This window comes from Rhyacophila brunnea, unplaced genomic scaffold, assembly GCF_057557595.1.
Source record: "Rhyacophila brunnea isolate RB1 unplaced genomic scaffold, BYU_Rbru_1.0 scaffold_13, whole genome shotgun sequence".
In the NCBI taxonomy this organism is placed as follows: Eukaryota; Metazoa; Arthropoda; class Insecta; order Trichoptera; family Rhyacophilidae; genus Rhyacophila; species Rhyacophila brunnea.
The window spans coordinates 16312035-16338508 of NW_028232785.1; the positions used below are offsets into that span (position 1 = coordinate 16312035).

The 26474-nt window shown below is 33.7% G+C and overlaps 2 protein-coding genes across 2 annotated transcripts; one reads left to right on the plus strand and one right to left on the minus strand.

Moving 5' to 3' along the window:
- Nucleotides 1–393: 393 nt before the first annotated feature.
- LOC147076664 (uncharacterized) lies at nucleotides 394–15630 on the minus strand. The gene is made up of 6 exons (XM_085940909.1): nucleotides 15304–15630; nucleotides 14883–15035; nucleotides 9101–9217; nucleotides 6650–6802; nucleotides 5499–5648; nucleotides 394–459 (listed from the first exon to the last, which is right to left on the minus strand). The coding sequence occupies exons 1-6, from the start codon at nucleotides 15442–15444 to the stop codon at nucleotides 394–396; spliced, it is 780 nt and encodes a 259-aa protein (XP_085797035.1). The 5' UTR covers nucleotides 15445–15630.
- Nucleotides 15631–15941: 311 nt separating this feature from the next.
- LOC147076665 (uncharacterized) lies at nucleotides 15942–26326 on the plus strand. Its single transcript, XM_085940405.1, has 4 exons — nucleotides 15942–16147; nucleotides 16408–16560; nucleotides 22276–22422; nucleotides 23843–26326. The coding sequence occupies exons 1-4, from the start codon at nucleotides 16001–16003 to the stop codon at nucleotides 25379–25381; spliced, it is 1986 nt and encodes a 661-aa protein (XP_085796531.1). The 5' UTR covers nucleotides 15942–16000; the 3' UTR covers nucleotides 25382–26326.
- The last annotated feature ends 148 nt before the right edge of the window (nucleotides 26327–26474 follow it).

Here is a 26474-nt window from a genome sequence, read left to right on the forward strand (position 1 = left end):
TTTTTTTCCAGTTTCGTTTTATGAGCTTTAAGAAAATGTTGTGCCGAGCCTCCGTATAAGTAGTCAATTTATTTAAAAGGTTATTCACCATTTTGTATCTTTACATGTATTTGAAGATTACTCCGTCACGAGCATCCAAATGAACATACATCGCATTTATAAGATTTTTGACGAGTATGTTCTATATATGTATATATTCATTTCTTCTCTTTTAAGAAAACTAAGTCACACGCATTTATGTAAATATATTTTTCATTTATAAGGATTTTCACCAGAATTTGTCATTTTATGGCTTTTAAGATTACCAAGTTGCGAGCATCTATATGTGCATATATTGCATCTATAAGGTTTTTCAACAGTCACCAAAAATGCCAGCGCGGCTTAAGCGATGGTCTATTGCGTCGAGGATCCCAGGTCCGAATCCTGGGTCTGGCAAGTACGCATATTATTCACGAGAATCTGTATGAACATACATTGCATTTATCAGATTTTTCATCGGAATGTGTCATTGTGTTTCTTTTAAAACTTTAATTTGCGAGCGTCTATATGAACACAAATCGCATGTGTGAGGGTGTACACCAGTATTACCATTCCACATGTTTTAAGACTACAAGGTATTTTTAAATGAGATATTTGATTACATTACAAATCACAATCATCACACGCAACTGGTTTTTTTCCTGAATGTGTAAGTTTATGAGTTTTTATACAACGTATTCAATACGCTGCTGCCAAAAGTTAGTAAGTCGATAGTTTAGGTATTTTGAGTTTACAACGGATAAAATGACTAAACTTATATACGTTTGCTTGAAAAATAAACCAGATGATACGATTTTTAGAACATAGTTTTTTAGCTATTCATTATGTTAAAAATACGTAACTCTTGATCTTTCAATTTTCCAATATCAAAAGATTGTAAAGATATTTACTGTATTAATCTAGATAAAAATCTAACCAAATGTCAATAAAACGCGGCAGTTAAATCTTTGTAATAATATTAACAATTTTATTATTTTTAATAGTTGAGCTTAAAGTTAGGCCTTCTTCCGAAATAAGTTTGTAAATATCATATTAAAATGGCATAGAAATTACGTTATTTTCAACAGAAGTAATATGGAGGAAATATCGAAAACATATAAAAATTACATTAACCTCTTCAATGAAAGAACTTATAAACTTCCACATTCAGGAGAAAAACCATTTGCGTGTGATGAAATGTGATTTCCAATTTAATCAAATATGTCATTTAAAAATACCTAGTAAGCTTAAAACGTATGGAATGGCAATACCGGTGAAAAACCTTATAAATGCGATGAATATTCATATAGATGCTCGCAAATTAGTTGTCTACTCTTCTCTTCTTGGTTGTATACTCATGGCTGAGGATCGTAACCACTGTTAAATTTTGTTATCCTTTGAGCGACTAAGACTTTCAAGCCTTCTCGATCTTCAGTTTCTCGCAAAGCAGAATAAATGGTGGCCGCAAGACACATTCTAATGAAAAACCTTATAAATGCGATGAATGTTCATACGCAGTGGTTCGGATGTCATCAAAAGGCGGAAAGTACGCTGTCAATGAACTTGACACAACGGACTTCATTGACTTCAAATATATTGCTGAAGAAATTATTAAAAACAAAAAGATTGACTCGAATGGAGACCAGGTAAACTGGTTGAAAATTTCTTGGTTCCAATATAGAAAAGATGAACCAAATAATATATACTTCAAATATGAAAAATCTGAGGAATTTAGCAGTATATCGATACAGCGGCGCCACTGTACAAGACAAAAGCCAATTGAATTAAATTTTATCCAGGAATATTATAAAAGACCAAAACAAACCCACAGCCAAAGAAAAAAAATAAGATTTAATGGCACTTAACAGCAAAACCACCAGTTTTATAATAATTAAACTATCGGTGGTGATATTCGTAATAATGAATCGGATTGAAAATGATATAATATCTTAATACAATAATTATTGAGTGTTTGTATATTAAAAATGACCACCCCCCCGCTCTAATCGGCAGGAGCGCCTTCGTACACTAAACCAACATTTTATTTTTATGATTCAATTTATTATTTTCTCTTATGTGATTATTTGCATTAAATTTATTATCAAATAAATTGTATGTACCATTATTTACCATCAACCTGAACTGTTAATTGTACCTTTTTATGATTTCTTCCATATATGTAATGTTAACATAATATTGTAATTGTATTGAATTGTTTCTCTGTATATTAAAATTAATGTTTTTTCCATCTAAATAAAGTTTTCATTAATCTGTATGAACTAAAATTCCATAAGTATTATAATAAAATTATTTCGAACAGGTCAATTTTTGATCATCAATTGACTATCATTTTTTGAAACCTTAGTATTTACCAGTGATGGACTAAAAATTTGTTTGCAACACGAAAACGTAAGTAGAACGACTTACTTTTTATAACCAGATTCTTAAATATATAAAATGAAAAAAAAAACTAAAAAAAAAATATTTAAAAGAGAAATGATTACAGCTTAAAACAATCAAAATTACACCTTTCTACGATTCTTACGCTAAAAAGCCTTGTTAAAACAAAAAAAAGTTTGTTTTGCCTCTCCTGAAAAAATTGACTTTTTGTTGTAGGTTTTTGTGTTAATAAGGGGACGATGTGATAATTTTACTTAGTGCAGTAATTAAACACACTATTTAACTGGTATTGTGGTTATATTTCTTATACAGGCTAATTATTTTTATAAATGTGAGACATTGTTTAAATTCTTAATTGTAAATCATTATAAATAGGGACGTAGGTAGAAACTTATAATTTACTATATTATTTTAGGATTATTTGAATTTATATAAAAAAACAAGACATTGTGGACATAACAAATCTAAATTAAAGACGTACACAACACGAGATTTTAATTATAACAAATATTAGGTACCCTCACAAGAGAGAAGAAGAGAATAGGTACCTACATATATAAAATAATTATAATAAAAACATACTTACTTCAGACCCTAAGTACAATTTTATCCAGAGATATAAAATTTTAAAAACAAAAAACATATCACGTCTTCGAAAATATCTACGTGTTTGGGAAGCTCATTGACTAGTCTTGCACCACTCGCTATTATTGTCGGATCCCCTAAGCAAAGCTATGAACTAGCTAATCCCACGATGACCGCACGTCTTAAGCATCAGCTTACAGCATCGTGGGTCCCAGGTTCAAATCCTGGGTCTGGCATGTACACATATTATTGTTTATCAATTTGTGTAGGGTCAGAGTATGGACTTAATAGGTTGAGAAAGTGGATGACATTTGTTTCTCGTAAAAACAAAATCTGTTGGAGGCCCATGTGTTCCTATTCGGATCGGATATGGTTTGAATAAAAAAAACTAGCTTACGGTAGTGGAGTTCGATACACTTCAATTTATGTCGCTAAAACCTATCGTACACAAATCCAAAATACAACAAACGAGATTTCTTAGAGCAAGTGGGTTTGAAGTATTCAAAAACCTTATTAAGCACAGAGATAATAATTATTATTGTATGGCTTAAAATAATATTACATACGGTTACATAATTTTATGTCGCTATAGAATAGGCTATAAAAATATGTTTACGTTATCGTTTGATGATAAAAATGACGTACGCACGTTCGGTGTCTTCTCAACTCTAGGTATAATATCGATGGTGCAGATCACAAACCTCCATAGTCAAAAAATACGATTTTACAGGGGAAGGTAAAAACTGATTTATTTGCAGCATAATACGATGAATATGACATAGGAGTTTTAATTAATAGATCAATAAACTCGGCTATTTTTATCTCGGATATTATCTCTTTGATATAGGAGGTAAAGTTCAACAGATCCATTAATGTTAGTAAGTATAAAATCAAAATCATAAAATTTGACATAGAAGGTTTGTGATCTGCACCATCGATATATTATATTGAAATTATTTCCCAAATATGCGGGAATTTTTACAAATTATTAAGTCGTTGTAAAATATGCTACCAGAACGGTCACCATGTCAACCGGTCAACCAGGCGCGAAAAATAACGGTCAGTTATTCATCAACCGTGTGCATTTAAACATTTACCTAAGCTAAACCGTCAAGTGCCACGCACCGGATGACCTAATGAACAATAGCGAACAAGACGACCAGGATTCACAACCAGACGATGGAGCCAGCCTCAATAGCATAAAAGGTCAGTGCCTGGCATCCTAGACATACCCTCCCCTCCCAGCATCAGAAACATTCCTTCACAATTTCCAACTCACTTAAAAGCACAGCCAGTGTCTTTTGTTTAGTGTCTTTTACAGACAATTTGCATCCGTATAAGTATTTACACGAAATGGCTTTTCAATGGGTCCTATCATGTATTTTCATGCTACTAAACGTTATACATGAGTAAATACATTTATCACATTATGCCTATTCAACAGTATGAGTCTTTTTGTGTCTTTTCATGCTACCAGATGTCGTGCATGAGTAATTGCATTTATCACAGTTAAATGGCTTTTCACCAGAATGAGTCATTTTGTGTGTTTTCATGCCACTAGACTGTCTGCATGAATAATTGCATTTATCACACTTAAATGGCTTTTCACCAGAATGACTCATTTTGTGTGTTTTCATGTGACTTGGATGTCTGCATGAATAATTGCACTTATCACATTTAAATGGCTTTTCACCAGAATGAGTCATTTTGTGTTTTTTCATGCCACTTAAATATCTGCATGAGTAATTACAGTTATCACATTTGAATTGTTTTTCACCAGAATGAGCTATTTTGTGGTTTTTCATGCTACTTAACGTCGTGCATAGGTAATTGCATGTGTCACATTTAAATGGTTTTTCACCAGAATGACTCATTTTGTGTCTTTTCATGTCACCTAATTGTCTGCATGAGTAATTGCACTTATCACAGTTATAAGGTTTTTCACTGGAATGGGTTCTTTTATGCCGTTTCATGTGACTAGACCTTGTGCATGAGTAATTGCAATATTCACATTTAAATGGTTTTTCACCAGAATGGGTCATTTTGTGTCTTTTGATGTCACCTGATTGTCTGCATGAGTAATTGCACTTATCACATTTTAAAGGTTTTTCACTGGAATGGGTCCTTTTATGCAATTTCATGTTACTAGACCTTGTGCATGAGTAATTGCAATTGTCACATTTAAATGGTTTTTTAACAGAATGAGCCATTTTGAGTGACCTTATGGCGTGACTAAGACGAAATCTCGAAAAATGACCATCGTCACATTTAACCAGCCTTGCAACGGAATCGGTCGTTTTCGCAATTGTGGTTTTGTGTATTGCTTTGTGAAGCAACATTAGGTCGAACGATGAAAAAAAATCAAAACAGATACTGCACACATAATTTTGTTTATGAAACGATTTTGTTTCTAGTTGTATAACAGCCACTAATAATTCTGTGTTAACAATTTTAATTGATTTAAAAATATCACGTTTACTATTGTGACAGGCGACATCTTTGAGCTTTTCAACATATTCTCCTAGTTCTCTCTTTATGTCTTGTTCCTCAATGTGAAGGTCTTCGCTAGACGCTTTTGCTATAGTCACGTTCCATGATGGTATGAGGCTCGCAACATTGGCCAGTACAGTGCTTCTAGCGATAATCTAAAAAAAACATTTTAAAGTATTAATAAATTATGAGATGTACTATAAGTAAAAGATCCAGTTAGAATTATTATACCAAGACACGGCGTTATTAAACCTTTTTACGAGGGCACGTGTGCCAAAATATTCCAATCAACTGTGTGACGTACCGAGCAGTTTTTTATTGGGAAAAAAATTAAAAAGTAGTTTTTAAGAATTCTATTAAAAAAAAAATATATTACAATGAGAAATTCTATCTTTCACCGTGTTTATAGAGGAATGCATATCTTTCATTCTTTGAATATATTATTTTTGCTTGTTTTCTAATTTTACAAAAAGGTCGTGGGAGCATTTTAACCACGCTTCTTTTATAGATTTCATATAGTCCATAACTGAACGGTTTTCATTTTCACTGTCTGTCAGAATTACTACTACTAGCTCCTCCAAGTTTTTGTTTCTTATTTGGTACTGGTATTTTGTTGGTACCAATTAAATTGTTTGTTACTGTATTACTTAGCTTGGTTATTTACACAGAAAATGACACCAGAATTGCTGCAATCAGATGAGGGATTCTTTCGCCACAGTGGCCCCAATCAATATAAATCGAATAAAATCAGAACTTCGCTTCCTCCGCCGCCTGATGAGGTTAGTACGACACGATTGTCATTTATTTTTCCCCTAACCGATTATAAACGATTGCTTTAGTTGATTTCAAAAAATGGACCTGACAATTTTTGGCCTCCTCCAAGGTCGTGCGATTTGATATATCTGGATTACGTCGTGTAAAACTTCGTGGAGTCACTGGTTTATCCTGATAAACCAATATAAGCCAATATTGTTCGCGATATACGACCAACAGTGCTCGAATAAGTAGCATCCGAATTTGTTGTGACCAGATTTTTCTGAGTTGAGAACAACTACGGTGACCATATACATTTTAATGCCATATAGATATCGATGTTTCGAATATTAAAAAAAAAGTTTGAAATTTGTGTTATTAGTGAACTTGTAAATGAACGTACCTGGTCTACAGGGCTGTATTGTCGATCGGAGGTGCCGGGTTGAGGATTCTCATTATTGATTTGGCGAATTGCATCGTCAACAAATTCTTGTTTGATGATGACACCCTCATTATCATTTTCCGACCTTATATTGATCAGGCTGTCTTCCCACTCCTGAAAATAACAACATCACCATTATGATTAGCCAGAGTCAATCCATTTCTGGATGAGACCTGCCACAGCTGTATCCTCTGCTTTCAGTGGCCACCAATATACGACTGCATTTGGGAAGTGAATGTATACTCACCGAAAGACATTCCAGCTAACTGCAGCACATTGCGTACTTTAATCTGCCTTTTTGTAAACATATTGCACATTGAGATCTATAGGATTGTGAATAGGATCGTCTATCAATTAACGACAATTTAATTAGTTGCAGTAGACTGCCGAAAATTGTACCATGTTAGATTAACTTTGTGTACTTTATCCTACTGTAGTTCTTAAATATATTTATATATATATTTTTAAATTATAATGTGGATTTTTGGAATTGCGGCCATATAGTTTGGGAATTGCCGAACAAACTTGCAGATGCGTCATCATAGTTTTAATAGAAAAAAAGTGCATCCTTTTCATATAAAATTTATTTTATTAAAATTAGTGTTTTATATAAAAAATCTTTTATTATATAAATAAAAAAAAATAGAAAACAGAGAAATAAAAGAAAACAATAAAAATAACTTAATCAACAGTAGGATTTGATATATAATTAATTTCAAATTCGGACAATTTAAAAAAAAATGTGTGTGTACTTATGTTCGCGTGTTAGAAGTTATTCTTCTTTGGTGTAACAAAACAAAAACAAAACAAGATTCTTCGACTAGCTCTTAATTATTTTATTAAATTAGACACGTAAGAAATCGGGCCGCCTATTGAAGCGCCGTTGGTTTATTTATATAAATTATATAATTATCACTCTGACGTTTAATAGTTATTTTAGGTGAGGAATTGCAAATGGCCGACAATAATAGATTTGCTGCCTAGGCAACGGAACAATTCTAAACTATAATATTACACTGTATAATCGTCTTTAATGCAGTATCATACTGTGGCATAAAGGTGGTGCGTTCGGCTGATAACCGAACAATCGGTGGTTTGAATCCAATCGAGTGCGTTTTTTTCGTGTGAAAAAATAAATTATGTGTTCATTTTTGGGTTATTTTGCAGTTACGACGCCATAGATCTCAGACTGCGATGTATATTTACCTTACCATGTTAAACATACATAATTTTGAAAACACTCATAAGAAAATAAAGCCAATAGAAAAAATCATTTTCGAAAACTGTCTCTTGGGTATGGCGCACTGTGCATTATCACTATCATACGGCTGCCATGCTTAATTACGACAAAATTTAACTATTGACCTTTTAAATACCTGCTTATAAGCGCTCTCCAAAACTGAAAAAATTCATAAACACAAAAATGTCGATCCTCAGCAATGAGTGAACGACCAAGAAGAAGAGCAAAACATAGTCTTTGCCGCATTAAGCCAGCTCTCACTCTACCTTCAACGTGTCGAATACGTCATCGTTATTCACAAAACACACGGTGCCAAATGGATCTGCGCAGATTGGCAAAAATAGTTAATTAAATTATTAGCAATTTCATGGTACAACATCTTGGAGTGATCCGTGACGTCGGTTTGTAATAATAATGTAATTAATACTTATTTTGATTTAAAATACAAAATCTAACTGCCGATAATAACTCAATTTAGAAAGCGATTCAGAGAATATTGTAAAAACTAATAGTTAAGAATTCGTCGCAATTAGATAAGATGCCTATAGTACTGTGCTCAATGAGCGTGGGCGCAAATTCCGAGATGCAGGTACGATTCCTACTGGGTGTCAAAAAAGATTTTTTCTTATTCTTATTCTATTGTTCTATCTATTCTATTGTTCAAACCATAAATCTTGTGAATAATTCGTTGAATCAAAAAATAGTTAATACATAGTTACGCATATAAGCACCTTTACATTATTAGTGACTTGCCAGATATATTTTCAAACTATTTCTGTATATCTTCCAATTATAAGCGTGCGTCAAATTAATGTCAAACATGTTATGCGTCAATAATTCGCAACAATACGAGGCGGTGTACGCGTGTCTAGTAATCGAACAATTGTATCAAGATGGCCACGTGGCTTAAGCGTCGGCCTACAGCATCGTGGGTCCCAGGTCTGAATTCTGGGTCTGGCAAGTACACATATTGTTTTTTAATTTTGTGTATGAGTCAGGGTATTGACCTAATAGGTTGAGCAAGAGGCTGACATTGATTTTTCGTAAAAACAAAAGTATGTTAATACAAACCTCTACTCTGTGGAGGCCCATATGAACTTAATAGGAACGAACATGGTCGAAGAAGTTCATAAAATCAGGTAGGTACCTAGATCTGAAAAATGAATACTCACCAAAGACGGATTTGGGCGTTCCCCAGATTCGACGAACGTATGACAGCTTTCATTGACAGTCTCTCGGAGAAGAGGATCAACTTCACATATTATTTCCACGTCAGGTTTGATGTCAACCTATAAACAAAATAATAAGTATGCACTGTCATTAATATATTTACAAAATAAATATTGTTATTGATGAGATATCGTTGTAAAACATTGAATCATTAAGCCTATTCCAGACATATATAAATACAGTGTCACCTTAAAGCAGACTTCGAATTCGGCCACCTTTAACTTTTAGTTTGAAATTGACAATGGATAGATTTTGACCACAGGACATCCATAGAATATGGGAAACGAAGTAAGTCCATTCTACTCAATGACATATTAAATGGACAACTCACTTCATACCCGGCGCGCACGAGAAATTGTGCATGAAAGTCATTCACAGATGTATACGTAGATGTCACGTGACCATATGACGTATCCGTTTCCATTATGCGATATAAGCTTCGAGAATTTATAGTAATATAACCTTTATTGTAATGGCGTATTAGTGTCATGACTCATTGCGTTAGAAACAGATTCTCGGTTACTTACGACTTCTCGGAGATTAGACGCAAGTGAGCCCAGCGCATCACAGGCGATTGTCCAATGGTTTCTGTCATTCAATTGCATCGAATAAACATTCATCAATATCTTAAAATGGCATTTTATCAATAATACATAATACTAACACATGAAAAGTGATATCCCATCTTCTTGGAGGTTTTAGTAGATTTTTTTTACAATTTTTAGCTAGGCACATTGGCATTTGTAACACAATAATAACGGTGGAGTAGAAACCTGACAGTCAGAAATTTTGTATGGGCAGACCCAGCGGTGTCGCCAGACCGCTTGCAAGCAGAATGTTCATTTGAGCGTAGGATACCGATATTAAAATATGAATATCGCCATCCGGCAGACCCGACACAAAGTGAGTGTCATTTTATTTTCTAGATGCTTCGTCCATATTAATGTCATTGATTCTACTATTCCCACGTTTCTTGTCCTGGTTTGTAGAGTTTCCTTTGAAGAGAAATGAGCTAAAACTGATACTGAGGCTAAGAACAGGCTCACCAACGGTAAACGATTTGATTTCTTCGTGGGAAAAAGCGATCCGCAGTTCTGCAATGAATGTGATGTTTTGGAGGACATAGTACATATAGCAGTACAATATCCAAAACATAAACAACACAGAGTACAGCTGCAGATTGCGGATATCTATAAGAATGCAAGTGCCCTGGAGGTAGGTAGGACGGAAGAGATTGGCAGAATTATAAAGTTCTTTAACAGAGTTGGAGTGAGGGTCTGTTTGGCAGATCCTCTTCTAGATGAGAAAGGCGATATGACAAATGACACACAATTAATGAACCCACATACAGTCCAAAATACCTGAAAATCACGTTAGACTGGACGCTGTCCTATAAGCAACACTGCATTAATATCAAAAATAAGACAGAGGCAAGGAACAGCATCCTGATAAAACTAAGTAGCAGTACGTGGAGAGCTCAACCACATACACTCAGGGTCTCAGCCCTTGCACTATGCAACTTGGTGGCCGAGTACGCCTGTCCGGTATGGCACCAATCTGCGCACACGACACATGTGGACACTGCGCTTAACGAAACCTTTCGGATCGTAACGGGGTGCTTGAAACCCACACCTGTCACCAAAGTTCGCGTGCTTACAGGAATCCCCACCCCACCCCGCATCTGACGCTAAACTGCAGCCCAAGTTAAAAGAGCAGCCTAAGAGAGGGACCCGCGACGCGTCATGCCATGTGAATCTGTGTATCATATGTGATACATACGAATACCAACTAATATATACCTAAAGTAATAATAAAACTAACTAAAATATACTAAACGTTAATTTATTTAGATTTAGAATATTTTATAGCTACTAATCGTGATTAAATTAGTTATAAGACCTTAAGTAGATAAAATGCAGGCTAACTTTCATTTTTGAAAGAACACACGCCCGTTCCATTCAATCATGTATTTAGGTATTACAGGAGCGAAGGGTGAAGGTGGGCTGTTAAGATCCGCCATAAATAGTGCACATTAAACTTTTTTGGTCATACGAATTTGTTTTTATTGAACAATTTATAGATATTATTGGTTAGTTTTTTTAAAATCAACTTAACCCTGCCTAAACCAAACCATAATAATTTTGGTATATTTTGGGTGATACTACAAAATTGTGCACACCTTTTCATTCATACTTATTTGTTTTCGTTGGATTAAGAATAAATATCATTACACATACATATTGTTGGTTGTTTTTTTTAAATTCATTAAGCTCTGTCTAAACCAAACTATAAAAGATAAAAAAATATTATTCTATCTATAAAATATTCAAAGTTATGTACCTATAAATAAATCGCATAATTTTAGATATTTTTAGATAGATGAGTATTTTTTGACTATTAATTAGCTATGGTTTTCGCAGGGTTTCATTGAATTTAAAAACTTACTAACACCATCTTTTAATTGTAGTCTTTTTATTGAAAACAGAATAATATTATATACGATTTAACAATAACTAAAAATGCAAAATGTACGATAACCGAATGTTAAAAATTATATTTTTTTTCATAATATTGATCAGTATAAAATAATGTTGTCATTGATGCATTTTATTTTAAAAACATACCTATTAATATTAATGATAAGTCAATGATAAATTCAATTTTACAAACAAATAAAAGCATACATCTCGCATCAAAGCTGCCTTTGTATAAATTATTATTCGTCGTCGATCGTCGAGCATTGAATGAATAAACAATGGATAATAAAAACCTCGCTGCGGAAAATAATAATGAGTTCCAGCGGCTTGACATTGTGGCGGGCAAAAGAAAAGTGTACGATTCTCGTAAACACGAGGGTCGTTTGTCTGAACGCTCCCATTTAGTTATGTGTAAATGCGGAATCTCAGCCACGCAGGTGGCTTAAAAAAAGTGCAAAACCGGTGTCTTCCATCTGAACGGTCCCATTTAGTTATGTATAAACGCGGAATCGAGCCACGCCATTGGCTCGACACCGGTATCCCGTCTGAAAGCCCGCTTACACACGTCAATAAAAAAAATCAATCGTCAAAAAAGATGCGCGAGCTGTCAACGTGTACTCGCAAACTGCGGAATTCTAAACAAACCTAAATGTGTGTGTATGATGTTTTGCGCATGCACATGCGCATGACTCGCCCCGCCCCCACCTGTATACACACTGTATGCAGATGAGAAATCAAGCTAGTCGATTTTTTGAATTTTTTTTTAAATTGTTACTGTGTGTTGCTCTCTTTTTGAAAACGGGACATTTCGACGTCCCGAACCTCTGCTTGGGGACAACGGGACAGGCTACCTAAATACGGGACAGTCCCGTTCAAAACGGGACGTATGGTCACTTTAGTCTTGCATAAAGCATTAGGAGCGGTATGTTCAATTATATATTTACATTAAACATAAATTCTTGTAGAGTATTTGACTCAAGGCCTGAACAAAAACGATGCATGAGTGCGAGTGAGAAAGTATTCGGCACCCTTACAATCTCTGCGACACGCGCTAGAGTAAGATAAAAGGTCTACATTTGTGTAAGCTAGTTTCCAAAAGTATCGCCATCAAATCGGGGCAAAACGCTTCACACAGCGTCGATAACTTGCGAGCTCGTGTTCCTAAAATTGATATTTTTGTGTTAAACATTAAGTCAGTGGTAAATATTTTTAGTTAATTAAGTAGAAAAGATGGTTCTGTGTGTTGTCTTAAAATGTGGTAGCCGTACTGATAAGCAAGAAGATGGTATTACGTTTCATAGGTAAGTTGATACATTTTCGTGATAATTTATGTGTATTTTATTATATATTTTAATATCAGTGACCCAGTATTTCTTTAAAATAACTTAAATTATGGATATCTTTATCTAATGGTTGCATTTTGACCGCTTAAAAATACTATATAACGTAAAAAAATTGAAAATTATATTTTAACTCTGAGCGTCTAGTGCGAGCACCTTGGGCGAGCACTAGCGAAATAGTCTATGGTCTCGAACATTTGTAGACGAATGCGTTCGCTCGCTCACAAACCAAACGCAAGGCACGCGGCTTCATTTAGCAATGCAACGGGTGGCGTCTAGATGTATCTATAGTCTAAGATTTGACTAATATTTCTTAATACAATACGATCTGTCATTTATGCCTGAGTTGCGTCGCTTGCGCATCGATTGGCAAATACCACTGGTAAAAATAATATTAAAATTTGTAGAAAATACGCATTGCTATGTCGTCATTATTTTTTAATAGTGTTAGTATAAGTACATATATTTATCACTTTTATGTATTTTTTTTTATTAAGTATTATAAATTAAAATTATTTTTATTAAATTTAATTATTATTAAAACATTCGCGTGCCATAGGTCATCACTGCTATAGAATAATGATTGGTCAGCAGTGGAAGGCGCAGGAGAGGTAAGACAACTCGTTGCCGGCAAGTTTCCGAATGCTAAGCTTGTACTTGAGTCGGCGTTGCGCGGAGTGATCGATCGATTAAAACCGACTGTGGTACTGGGTGGTGTAAATTGGTACATAATCTTTGTTTTACTTCGATTTTTGGAGTCCCGAACATACTTCAATTTAAATCAAGCAAAATCTTAAAAAGCTTGACATAATCATAATTATTAATAGATACTTATATCATTTTATAAAACGCGTTTTCTATCAGAAACAAATTAGTTATTGTAATGTCATTTAACACTTTCTATAAACCTACTCGATATAAGTGAGAGCGTGACTATGGTGTGGTACTTCATGTATTTATGAAAATCCAGAACGAGGTTTTCGTTGACCTCATGTATGCCCATCCCTAATCTATTGTCTGCTGGTTTGCAGCTATCTTGAAAATGGGATTGGTTTGATTTTTATAGATGGGGTAGGTACATCATAATTATTAGGTACACTAACATTAACACTTTCCGCAAACGTAATGTATAGCTCAATGCTACATAAGACATTTTTTGGAAATCAGTGTTACCACCGTTTTTTGCATGAAGAAATAGTTTGACTTTGATAACTGATGAATAACAGGAATGTATAATTATAACAAAAACACTGATAGGTTATAAATTTGATTTGCTATTTTTTATAATAATTCCATACGAAACGAGAAAGACCTTATAATTATGTTGTTTTGAAGACAATCTGGGATCTAATTTTGACAGCTGAACAGTGGGATCACTCGTTTGAGAAATGCTTATAGGTACCTACATAAAGATATTATGCTCAGGCTTTGTATCGTAAAATGGCGCTGATACTGTTCACAATATTATGTATGGATGAAATATCGAAAGTAATTTTTAAGTACGCAAAAGTAGGGCACTGTTAAAATTCATTGAAATAGGATCATTCAAAATATTCTGCGGAATGACGAAACCACAGACTTATTATGTCGCCATGCCAGAATGTGACGTGAGCATAATGTCATCGAAGCATTATTCTGCTAGGTACCTACAAATAATAATGTTATGACAAAAGTACTTTCTGAAAGAATCGGTCGATCGGTCATCATCAGTGGCAGACATCACATTCAAATACTGTAGGTCAATGCACCCACTCACACTAAACCAGATAAATAGGTTAGTGAAATAGTTGTACGAAGCGTGTATAACCGAGACGAGGATAATATGTACCTACCTATGGAAATTTTGTCACAAAGCTGTAATAGGATCCATGGCCATCCGAAGAAAATATCGCATAATATACAATTACCTGCTGTACTGGTCCGTTATCTGAATGCGAACATCCAGGTGTTGGATCTTCATCGTGGAATGGGTGTTTCGCGTCTGCAACGAACTCGCATTTGACGTCAACCAGCTGGAGGGCAATCTCAGGATTAATTTCAACGAGACGCGTTGCCGGGATCTGAAAGAAACGTTATACTTACATTTTTGTAATCATATAAAAACAATTTTGAGCTCGCGTAATTATTTTATGACAATAGGTACTCACTTATATAATTGAGGTAAGTACCTAGCTGTCTAAATGTACCTATGTCAAAAGGTTTTTGAAAGAAAGTTTGACATCCTCGTATGTTCTTAAACAATTTGTAAAAAATATAAACCTATCGTAGCTATTCGGCTAAAATAATTATAAAAAATCGCAGGAAAGGACTTAATAAATAAAAACAAACCTCAAAATCGCAACTGAAATCGTCTGTGTTCTCCTGCTTTATATAGGTGCGCGTGTCAGTGCTGTTTTGATGGCTAGTTGTTACATCAAACTTGTCTAAAGTACCAGATTGGTCTCCATCACATACTCGCTTGACTTCCATGTTTGCGTATCAACAATCGTATGCAATGTGCTAGAGACAACTTGACAACTTTCTTTTCTAAGTGTTGCCGAAATACAGTTAATAATATTCCGTGTAGCTAATATCTGATAAACAAGAATGTACCTATTGAATTTTGTAGGTATTATGGTAAAGATGCTAATGTCACGAAAACCGACTAAACGTAGAACTTTTATTGTAGGTAAACGTATGTCCTGTCGCTGGAAACTAGTAGAGAGTGGAGCCGTCACGAAAAGATATCGTCAGTGTTGACATGAAAGGAGAAAAAAATCTAATTTCATTTATTTGTTATTATATACCGAGATGCGCTGTTCTCGTTATGATTGAGGAAATGCTGACGATCATTTTCGTACCATTGTTTCGTTGAGACAACAAAACACATATTATTAAAATGTGTCTCCGTGTCAAGTGTGTATTTTTATTATAGGTAGTTCACACGAAAATACTTTTCAGTATTGCGGCAACACTATTCTAACATTACCTTGAAAGGATACTGTCTGTCACGTAACACGTTGCTTTTGGAATATATACCTTTAACATGGATGTAAAGCAAGAATGTGATGGAGAACACTCCGATATAGAAGGCAAGCCTTTGTTTGACACGCTTACTAGCCATCCAAACAACCCGGACCCTCGCTTTCATGTAACGCACGAGAATGCGGACGTTTCAAGTTGCAATTTCGAGGTTAGTTTTTAGAAACTAAATTCTTTTACAATCACTTTAATAATATGTTGCTTTTTTACAAACTATGTAAGGACATTCGATGACATTAAACTTTGTTTCAAAAGAATACACTTGATTAAGCAATTTGACAGCTACGATACATCTGTGATATTATAGGTTAGGTTGGGTTATCTACTAATTATTATACATTGTTTATGGATGTTACGAGAACTGAAACTGGTTTTACCGTGTTTACAAAATAAAATAATTGCTTCTTTCAGTGCCTAATGGCTGACCTCTCAAATATAAAATCTGAGACAGATGATCAACAAGCCGTCGTCAAGCGCGAGATTATTGAAGATGTTTCACACCCAATATATGATGATGAATACCCTCAACAACCGGGTTGTTCGTATTCAGATTACAGGCCAATTGTAAGTATATACCTATTATAATGTATGCTGTCTTGTATAGAAGGTTGGAATTTGAAATGCATCTTTGAAACTCATTTCACCATTACTAATTCGCTTCAACTTGTTTCATTTAGTGGTTTTAGCTCACACTGATATTTTAAAACAATTTATGTGTAGGTTTATAAATCTTTCGTCCAATCATGAGCATTTACTTATGATGATTTATACATCACAATCATTCGAATGTGAAGCAATAATTAATGCAACCAGCTGAGCCAGCTGGCGGTCGCCAGTCTGTCTCGCTAGGTCTTGCAGATGGCTGGGCGGTGTTGGATTTTAATATAATTGTGAAATATGCATAGATGGCGCCATAGTTTTCCCTTCGAGATGGGTTTTTTATTCACGTCAGACAAATTGATATTTCGCTAATTTATCTATTTTACGATTTGTATATCGTCACTGCCAATATAAATTTGGACTCATATGCGTAGTCTATTCAGAAGTCTGGCCTTCACAATATCGTTTAACACCGCCTTAGGCTGCTATGCCTAGCAGAATCGCCGATTGCTACCACTGACATTTTAATTTTAATACAATATATGTGTAGGTATGTGCAGTTAAATATGATAAATAATTATACGTCTCAATCATTCGAATATAAAGCAATATATATAATTTAGAAAATCACTTTCTGAGAGAGTATATTATAATTAAAAGAAAAAATCTATTTGGAAAAAAGTAGGCCACCCAGGCCGGGAATCGAACCCTGCATCTCCATGGGTAAACGCCCCAAATGTCGCATTTATCCAATATGCTACGGCGTGACATACCTATTGCGACAAATTCTTTAACTATTGGTCACTTTTAATACCTACTCATAAGCGCTCTATTAAATCAAGCTACTATGGCAATCAATTTTTGTTTCTTAAATCAAAGTAGGTAACAATTTACTACTACTTCGTTTAGTGTTTACTAACCGACATCGTGGAATTTCTCCAATTTTGTCGCCATGTGTCGCAATTAGTATGTCACGCCGTAGCATATTGGATAAATGCGACGTTTGGGGCGTTTACCCGTGGAGATGCAGGGTTCGATTCCCGGCCGGGGTGGCTTACTTTTTTCAAAAAAGATTTTTTTATTGGTTATAATATACACTCTCAGAAAGTGTTTTTCTAAATTATATATGTTCAATAATCAGAATGATATATTCTTAAATCTTGTGAATTATTCATTTGAATAAAAGAAATAGTTAATTATAAATTATTAGCAAGTGCAAGTAGTTACATCTAAAAAATATTGCAGAAATTCCACGACGTCGGTTAGTAATCGAAGTAATAGTAAATACTTACCTACTTTGATTTAAGAAACAAAAATCGATTGCCAAAGTAGCTTGATTTCGAAGAGCGCTTATGAGTAGGTATTAAAAGTGACCAATTGTTAAAGCATTTGTCGCAATTAGTATGTCACGCCGTAGCATATTGGATAAATGCGACGTTTGGGACGTTTACTTGTGGAGATGCAGGGTTCGATTCCCGGCCGGAATGGCTTACTTTTTTCAAAAAAAAATTTTTCTATTGGTTATAATATACTCTCTCGGAAAGTGTTTTTCTAAATTATATATGTTCAATAATCAGAATGATATATTTTTAAATCTTGTGAATTATTCGTTATTTCTATAAAAAATAAATGCTTGCAGCCATAGAATAATATTTAAAAAATCAAAATTTGAATTACAAATTAACCTTAAACAGTATAGTTTCCCGGTGCGGGACATTCATATCGAGACAAATGTTGATAAATAATGAAGCAATACATATTATATCTGAGAGGAACAGACAATTCTGATAAGAATAGGAATTTGTAAGACCTAAAGATGTGGAATCAGCTTAAAGAAGCCTTCATCCAGCAGTGGATTGATACAGGTCGATGACGATAAGACTTATTACTTAGTAATAACGATATAAATGGGTAGGTATATAAAATCACAAATTTAAAAAAATAGTGCAATTTATATGACCAAATAGAGTAGAATTAGGTTGGGATAACCTTCATCCAGCAGTGGATTGATCTTGGTTGATGATGATAATGATGATATGATGAATAGGTAAATATAATATCAACAATTTTGATAAATATAGCAATCGTTTGACCGCTAGTAGTAGAATCAGGTTGCGGAACCCTTCATCCCCTGGTCGAAGATGATGATCATTATGATGACGATATGAATATGTAGATAAATAACATAAGCATTTTTAATTAATATAGAAATTCAATACTGTCAAGAATACAATCAACGTAGAGAGGCCTTCATCCAGCAGTGGACTTATTGAGGCTCGTGATAATAATGGCATTATATATAAAAAGGTAGATAATACTATCACTGATAAATATAGCAATTCAAATGACAGAAAGGAATAGAACCAGGCTAGGGATGCCTTTATCCAGCAGTGGATTGATTCAGGTCAATGTTGATAAGGATGATAGAAATAGGTATAATATCACAAATTCGTTTAACCGCTACTAGTAGAATCAGGTTGCGGAATCCTTCATCCAGCAGTAGATTGATCTTAGTTGATGATGATGATGATAAAGATATGAATATGTAGATAAATATAATATCACCGATTTCGATAAATACAGCAATTCAAATGACAGAAATGAGTAGAATCAGGGTAGGGAAGCCTTTATCCAGCAGTGAATTGGTTCAGGTCGATGGTGATTATGACGATATGAATATGCAGATAAATATAATATCACCGATTTTGATAAATACAGCAATTCAAATGACAGAAATGAATAGAATCAGGCTAAGGAACCCTTCATCCATCAGTGGATTGATCTTAGTTAATGATGATGATGATAACGATATGAAAATGTAGATAAATATAGTATCACCGATTTTGATAAATACAGCAATTCAAGTGGCAGAAAGGAGTAGAATCAGGCTAGGGAGGCCTTTATCCAGCAGTTGATTGGTTCAGGTCAATGTTAATAAGGATGATAGAAATAGGTATAATATCACAAATTCGTAGTTGAATCATGTTGCGGCACTCTTCATCCAGCAGTGGATTGATCCTGGTTGATAATGATTCAAATAATATGTATATTATAACATCAATTATTGTTGAATAGCTTTTAAATATTTTTGGGTTATATGAGCTAATTGAATGTATATAATAAGTTTCATTGGGTTAAAAAAATTATCATTTAACAGCCATAAAAAGATGTGACAATTGAAATTATCAAATTTTGAAATATTATTCCATGGTTGATGCGTTGATCGCATAGTTGATCGTGAAAATATGAAAATATGACCGCGGATAAAATGAACTGTTTTTAATGGGAATTCGTATAAATGTTATTGTATATTTGAATAATTCTAGTTATCTATAGGTACTTGCTATACGTGTGAGGTATTATATAGTGCTGTGTATTTTAAAATCATTATGAGACGTAAATAATATCACCTGTCGTTTTTTACATAAACAACTACCTAAGAATGACGGATGATAGTTTTTAAAAGTGATTTTTTTGTGACCGTGTTGAGTTTTATAAAATTGTTCTCGCTTCGAATTATAGCCACTCGAATGCATCCGATAAGTAAATATGTGATGAGTAAATTGAAATAATCTAGTTTAGTATACATAGCGTGATAAATACGTAGTTCAAAAGACTTTCTTTCCGTCAGAGGTTAGAAACTTAACTTAAAACAATGAACTTAATTCATAAAAATTTAAATAAATCAGTTCTAATATGTTTATCGTTAATCTTATTATGATTACTTTGTGAAAATTGATTGTATAAATCGGTTAAAACGCATTTAAATTTGAAGCGGCCATCTTTGGTGAGTTGGTTTGAGTGTTGCAAATATCGTGAAAAACAAATTTCCGACATAATCAGTTGTCAATAAAGTCGCGTGTCGTTGGAAAATGTATCGGGAAATGAACAAAAATCACCGAATTCGAATGGAATTTAATCATGCAGCTGTCAACTATGGAAAACCCATTTTAAACGATCCGAGAACCGTATATTTTTTTGAACCTATCGGACATGACGAATAAGGCACACAATCGCTCGCCAAAACCCGGGAAAGCTGTAGGATAATAATATATAGGAGATAATGGGTGTGATATATCTTCAATGATCTCGCGCTTGACGACAGCTGGTTGATTATCAGATGTTTTATCAGAGAGTTCCGCTATAAGATACTGATAGAAGCATTATTACATTTTGTAAAGACAGTAAAACTATTTTTAGTTCACGAAACGTCCATACAACGATGTACTTGTAATAATTATATATAACATGAATTAGTAGTTTTGAAACAAAGTATAATATCACCTTATGTTTCTACGCAGTTTGTAAAAAAGCCACAGTTTATAATATTAAACGAATTATTGTTATTCTCAATCTAAAGTGATTGTAAAGGAATTTAGTTTCCAAAAACTAACCTCGAAGTTGCAACTTGAAATACGTGGTTGTCGGCAAATACGTAATGATTTCCTCAGAAAATGTATGCATAAGGCAGAATTGATTAATAGATAGTAAATTGGATACTTTTAAGAAAGCTAGAATAATCGGAAATAGGATATTTCGACCTTCTTAGTTCTTCATACAACTCATCTCGTGAGCGAGAATCGAATAGATTCGCCTAGAAAGAGAGAGGTGACAAGTTGTATCGATCATCGTCTCACCTCTCAAATTATTACAATTTGTTAATTAAGTTTACAAGAAGACTTAATTAGTACATTCTTATAACATAAACAATGTTCATTTTTACATTTAAGTTATATAAATCAATAATCGTATCTCAAAAGATCGATATCCCCTTTGGTTGATTCTATATTTTAAGATTGTGAATTTGTCTCGCTCATACGTACGAGATCTGGCTATAGAGAATCTGTCTTAGAGTGTTCTCTTTCTTACTCACTGAGCTTCCCATACTGAACAAAGCGTGTGAGTAAAACACATGAATAGTGCTATCTCTGTTTAACACAAAGGGTAATATAGCATCTACTTGAGAAAGAAGATGTGTGATATCATTTGTACGAATTCACAAGGGGATAACATTTTACATGAAAGCGTAATTTTCTGTATGATTCTATACACTGGAAATAACATCTTAAATTTGATCAGCGATTTAAATTGATAACATTATAAAATAATTCAAATACATATTGACTCACGATGTATGCGAGTGACACTTATGAAATTACAAAAATCACACTTATGTGATAACTTTTTATATTACTTACTTATAGTTGTTCATGACCTTTTCAGGTCGACTTCTATCATCCACAGCTCACTCTGAGGAGTCCGTAGACCGATCAAGGTGAACTGCGGGACTTAATATTAGGATTTTGTATCGTTGTAGGAGGTTAACGTCGTTTCAAACTATGAAAGGGTTGACTACAAGGCGGAAAAATTGCAGTTATGTCTTCAGGATTTTGGAACTGAAGATCAATACATTTATATTGATGTCATAGGGCAAGCCAGTTCCTTGGTTCGATTAGTGTAAAAACCTTACGAAAAGCTTTAATATAACACGGTATGGGTGCATGTTGGATATTATGCGACAAGAAGCTAAACTAATGAAATGGCATTGTGCCGGAACGTCGCATGCCAAATACAGTTATACAAGCGGCCACTGACGGTAGAAAAAAGACCTGTGGAAGGCCTACTCTAGGTGAACATAATGGTGATACTTTTGCATAATATTATTAATGTTATTTACAGAATCGCGAAACCGGTCTGATCGATATAAAGTCAGATAATGTGGGAGTGGTCATCAAAGAAGAATTTGTTGTCAACGCAATCCGCCAAATCAATAATGACGATTCTCTACATGACTGCTCTGTTCCTCAATACATGCTATTAAAACAGGTACGTTCAATTTTTTTAAATGTTGTTTTTCAAGGGGATTATTATTCCAGCAGAATATCAGCAGAGGCACCTAGCTGAAAAATACGACGCTTGCAATTTGATACATTTTTTTGACAATTTACAATTTCAACTGTATTAATTAATAAACATGTATCTGAAAACATTAAAGATGTTTGTTTTTTTTGAAGTAAGTTAAGTCAAACATAAACTTACAATTGTGAAAAAATGTAATAACATGAGAATTTGTTGCATGGTCTCATTTTATTATTACATTATATTTTATGGTCATATTTATTATTAAAATTTTATATTATTAAGTTGTCAATTTTTAAAAGATTTTTGACTTATTTATCGTTTTAATTTTTTTTATATTTTAAAAAACATCGATTTTGACAAAAATATAAATCTGTATAACTTGAAATCCTTTTAATGTATATTTAAAAAAATCTTTTTAATGTTTCCAGATACATTTTTTTTATTAATTAATACAGTTGATATTGTAAATTATCACAAAATGTCTCAAATTGCAAGCCCCGTATTTTTCCGCTAGGTGCCTCTTCTGGCATTCCCCCCCGTTAAGCCCGATAGAACTTTGAATTGTAAAAAAATAACGAAAGTCAATTTTGATAGTTTTTAAATTCGAAAGACAGACGTGCATGGCGTTAAAGGCATATTGCCACTGCAGCTGTTCTCAACGAAGCAAATAGTGGTGGCCCAATTTAGCCCACTTTTTCGTGCACTGTCAGTTATATAACACGAATAATGTTGGCTTTCAATGCGCCAATTGTTGTTAACTATCGGAATCAGCCAGTGAATTCGCAAACCCCCACAGGAAATATCGCCTGAATTTGGAGGACATTTGACAGGTCCATTTATGGAACTAGCTTATCCCCAAAATTTGATATAGATGAGTGCTGTCACCGTACATTTCGTTAGATGATTGTCATTCATATTTTCAAAAAATATTATTGATCAATGTTCCAAAACGCATCTTCAGCCTCATTTTGAAGAAATATTGTCCGGTAATGCAATCAAGGGACTTTTAAGGATCGGTCTCAAGCCACACGCAGCATATTTCCATACTAACAAACCCGTTAAGCTACAATAAGCTAAATCACTAAAGACCAATTTTGCGAGAAAATGCATTTATAGGTTGCGCAAATCGACAACATTTTTTATAGGTAGATTTGGTAAATTTGTCAACGTGATTCTATTCGTGTTGCTTTGCTAGACTAAACCAATCATTAATGTCATAAAGTCAATGGGTGTTACACATCACACAACAATTTGACAGTTAACTCTTTAGTAAGTTCTATCTTAGCAAAACAAAAACCTAGCATTTACAACTGTTAAAACAAAAAAAAAAAATTTTTGCTTTTATATTGTTAAATTAAATATACCAACCCTATTCTTTTTGTAGATTTCTTCCCAGCAATGTTTCACATATTATAATCCATTGGAAGTCGTTAAAAGAGATACAATTGACAATAACCTGACCCATAACAACATAACAGATTCAACCAATAAAATGGAAAATATAATACAATATTCAGAGATAACTACAGATGTACTAAACGTAAAACAGGAAGTTTCGAAATTATACTTGCCAAAGGTGGTTCGAATTGTGTTGAGAAGAGTTACATATTTTCCACGTAACTTTATTTGCAATAGTTGCTATAGAGTGTTTGAATCTGTTAATCATCTAAATATTCACTACATTTTATGCACGAAGTCTCAGCATCCTAAGTTATATAAAACACATATTGGTAAAAAACCACATCAGTGCGATGTGTGTTTTAAAACATTTCTGCATATTGGTAACCTTAAAAAACATAAAATTACACACACCGGTGAAAAACCATATCAATGCGATGTGTGTTTTAAAAAGTTCACCGCAAATAGTACACTAAAAATACATAAAATGACACATACTGGTGAAAAACCACACCAATGCGATGTTTGTTTAAAGAACTTCCAGCGAATTAGTGATCTCAAAAAACATAAAATGATACACACCGGTGAAAAACCATATCAATGCGATGTGTGTTTTAAAAAGTTCAACGCAAATTGTAATCTAAAAATACATAAAATGACACATACTGGTGAAAAACCACACCAATGTCATGTATGCTCTAAAAAATTCTCTATAATTAGTAATCTTAAAAGTCATATAATTACTCATACTGGTGAAAAACCACACCAATGTCATGTATGCTCTAAACAATTCTCTCAAATTGGTAATCTTAAAGGTCATATAATTACTCATACTGGAGAAAAACCATATCAATGTGATGTGTGTTTTAAAAATGTTGTCTCAAATAGTGATCTCAAAATACATAAAATGACACACACTGGTGAAAAACCACATCATTGTCATGTATGTTCTAAACAATTCTCTCAAATTTCTCAGCTTAAGGGTCATATAATGACTCATACTGGTGAAAAACCACACCAATGCGATGTGTGTTTTAAAAAGTTTATTGCAGTAAGTGATCTCAAAAGACATAAAATGACACACACTGGTGAAAAACCACATCAGTGCGATGTTTGTTTAAAAAATTTCCAGCAAATTTTTGATCTCAAAAAACATAAAAAGATTCATACTGGTGATAAACCATATCAATGCGATGTGTGTTTTAAAAAGTTTATCGCAAATTATGAACTAAAAAGACATAAAATGAAACATGCTGGCGAAAAACCATATCAATGCGATGTGTGTTTAAAGAATTTCCAGCGAATTGGTACACTCAACATACATAAAATGACTCACACTGGTGAAAAACCACATCAATGTCATGTATGTTCTAAACAATTCTCTCTAATTTCTACTCTTAAAGGTCATATAATGACTCATACTGGTGAAAAACTACATCAATGCAATGTGTGTTTTAAAAAGTTCAACGCAAATAGTAAACTGAAAAGACATAAAATTGTGCATACTGATGAAAAACCACATTAATGCAATGTATGTTTAAAGAATTTTCAGCTAATTAGTAACCTCGAAATACATAAAATTAAACATTCTCATGAAAAACCACATCAATGCGATGTTTTTTTATGGAACTTCCAGCGAATTGGTGATCTCAAAAAACATAAAATTACACATACTGGTTAAAAACCACATCAATATCATGTATGTTCTAAATAATTCTCTCAAATTGGTAATCTTTAAGGTCATATAATCACTCATACTGATGAATAACCATACCAGTGCGATGGGTGTTCAAAGAATTTCCAGTGAATTGGTGATCTCAAAAAACATAAAATAACACATGTTGGTGAGAAACCACATCAATGTGATGTATGTATTAAAAAATTCTCTCGAATTGCTAAACTTAAAGATCATAAAATGACACATACTGGTGAAAAACCATATCAATGCGATGTGTTCTCGGCAAATTATTATTAATCTGACCATAAAAAGAACCCTCATTTGAAAAAACAAGCTTACAAAATTAAATCCAGTTTTGGTTCCACATATTTCTGCGAATCTTGGTTTACTGATAACAGCCTTGCCATTCTATCCTAACACTCCTGTCTTTAAAAAGCCAGTAAGTGAAATGCAATGTCAAAGATCGCGCTCTCGTGGTGCAGTGGGTAAGGCGCTCGCCTTCCACGCGAGAGTTCCTGGGTTCGATTCCCGGTCATGACAAAACATTTATGTGTTTTTCTCAAAGCCTGGGTGTTTGTGATTGTTCAAAATTACTAACAACCACCTTGTACGAAAAAGCAAGGACATGGTTATTAATAATTCTAAAAAAAAAAAAAAATACCCTTTGTTATTTTGAGTATTTTTTTTACTCTAAATGTTTGTTTGGGTGTTTTATGCTTCTTTTGTAAATGTCCTCACAGACGCTTAAATGTAAATAAACGTATAATCGACCGATATAATAAATGTACTTAATACGTTATACCTACTTATTATTTTTTCCCACTTTTATCCCAAATCTCACATGCGCCCGCTACCGTAAAAAGTTTAAGAACACATGCTATAAGCGAACGCTTGTCGCGCGGCTAACATGGCCATCGAAATATTTTTCTACAATAATATT

Coding starts and splice junctions, on each gene's coding strand:
- LOC147076665 (XM_085940405.1), top strand. CDS start 16,001: ATGGATGTAAAGCAAGAATGTGATGGAGAACACTCCGATATAGAAGGC. Junction 16,148..16,407: donor TTTCAAGTTGCAATTTCGAG/GTTAGTTTTTAG, acceptor TGCTTCTTTCAG/TGCCTAATGGCTGACCTCTC. Junction 22,423..23,842: donor AATACATGCTATTAAAACAG/GTACGTTCAATT, acceptor TTCTTTTTGTAG/ATTTCTTCCCAGCAATGTTT.
- LOC147076664 (XM_085940909.1), bottom strand. CDS start 15,444: ATGGAAGTCAAGCGAGTATGTGATGGAGACCAATCTGGTACTTTAGAC. Junction 15,036..15,303: donor ATTTCAGTTGCGATTTTGAG/GTTTGTTTTTAT, acceptor CGTTTCTTTCAG/ATCCCGGCAACGCGTCTCGT. Junction 460..5,498: donor ATGTTGAAAAGCTCAAAGAT/GTCGCCTGTCAC, acceptor ATGTTCATACAG/ATTCTCGTGAATAATATGCG.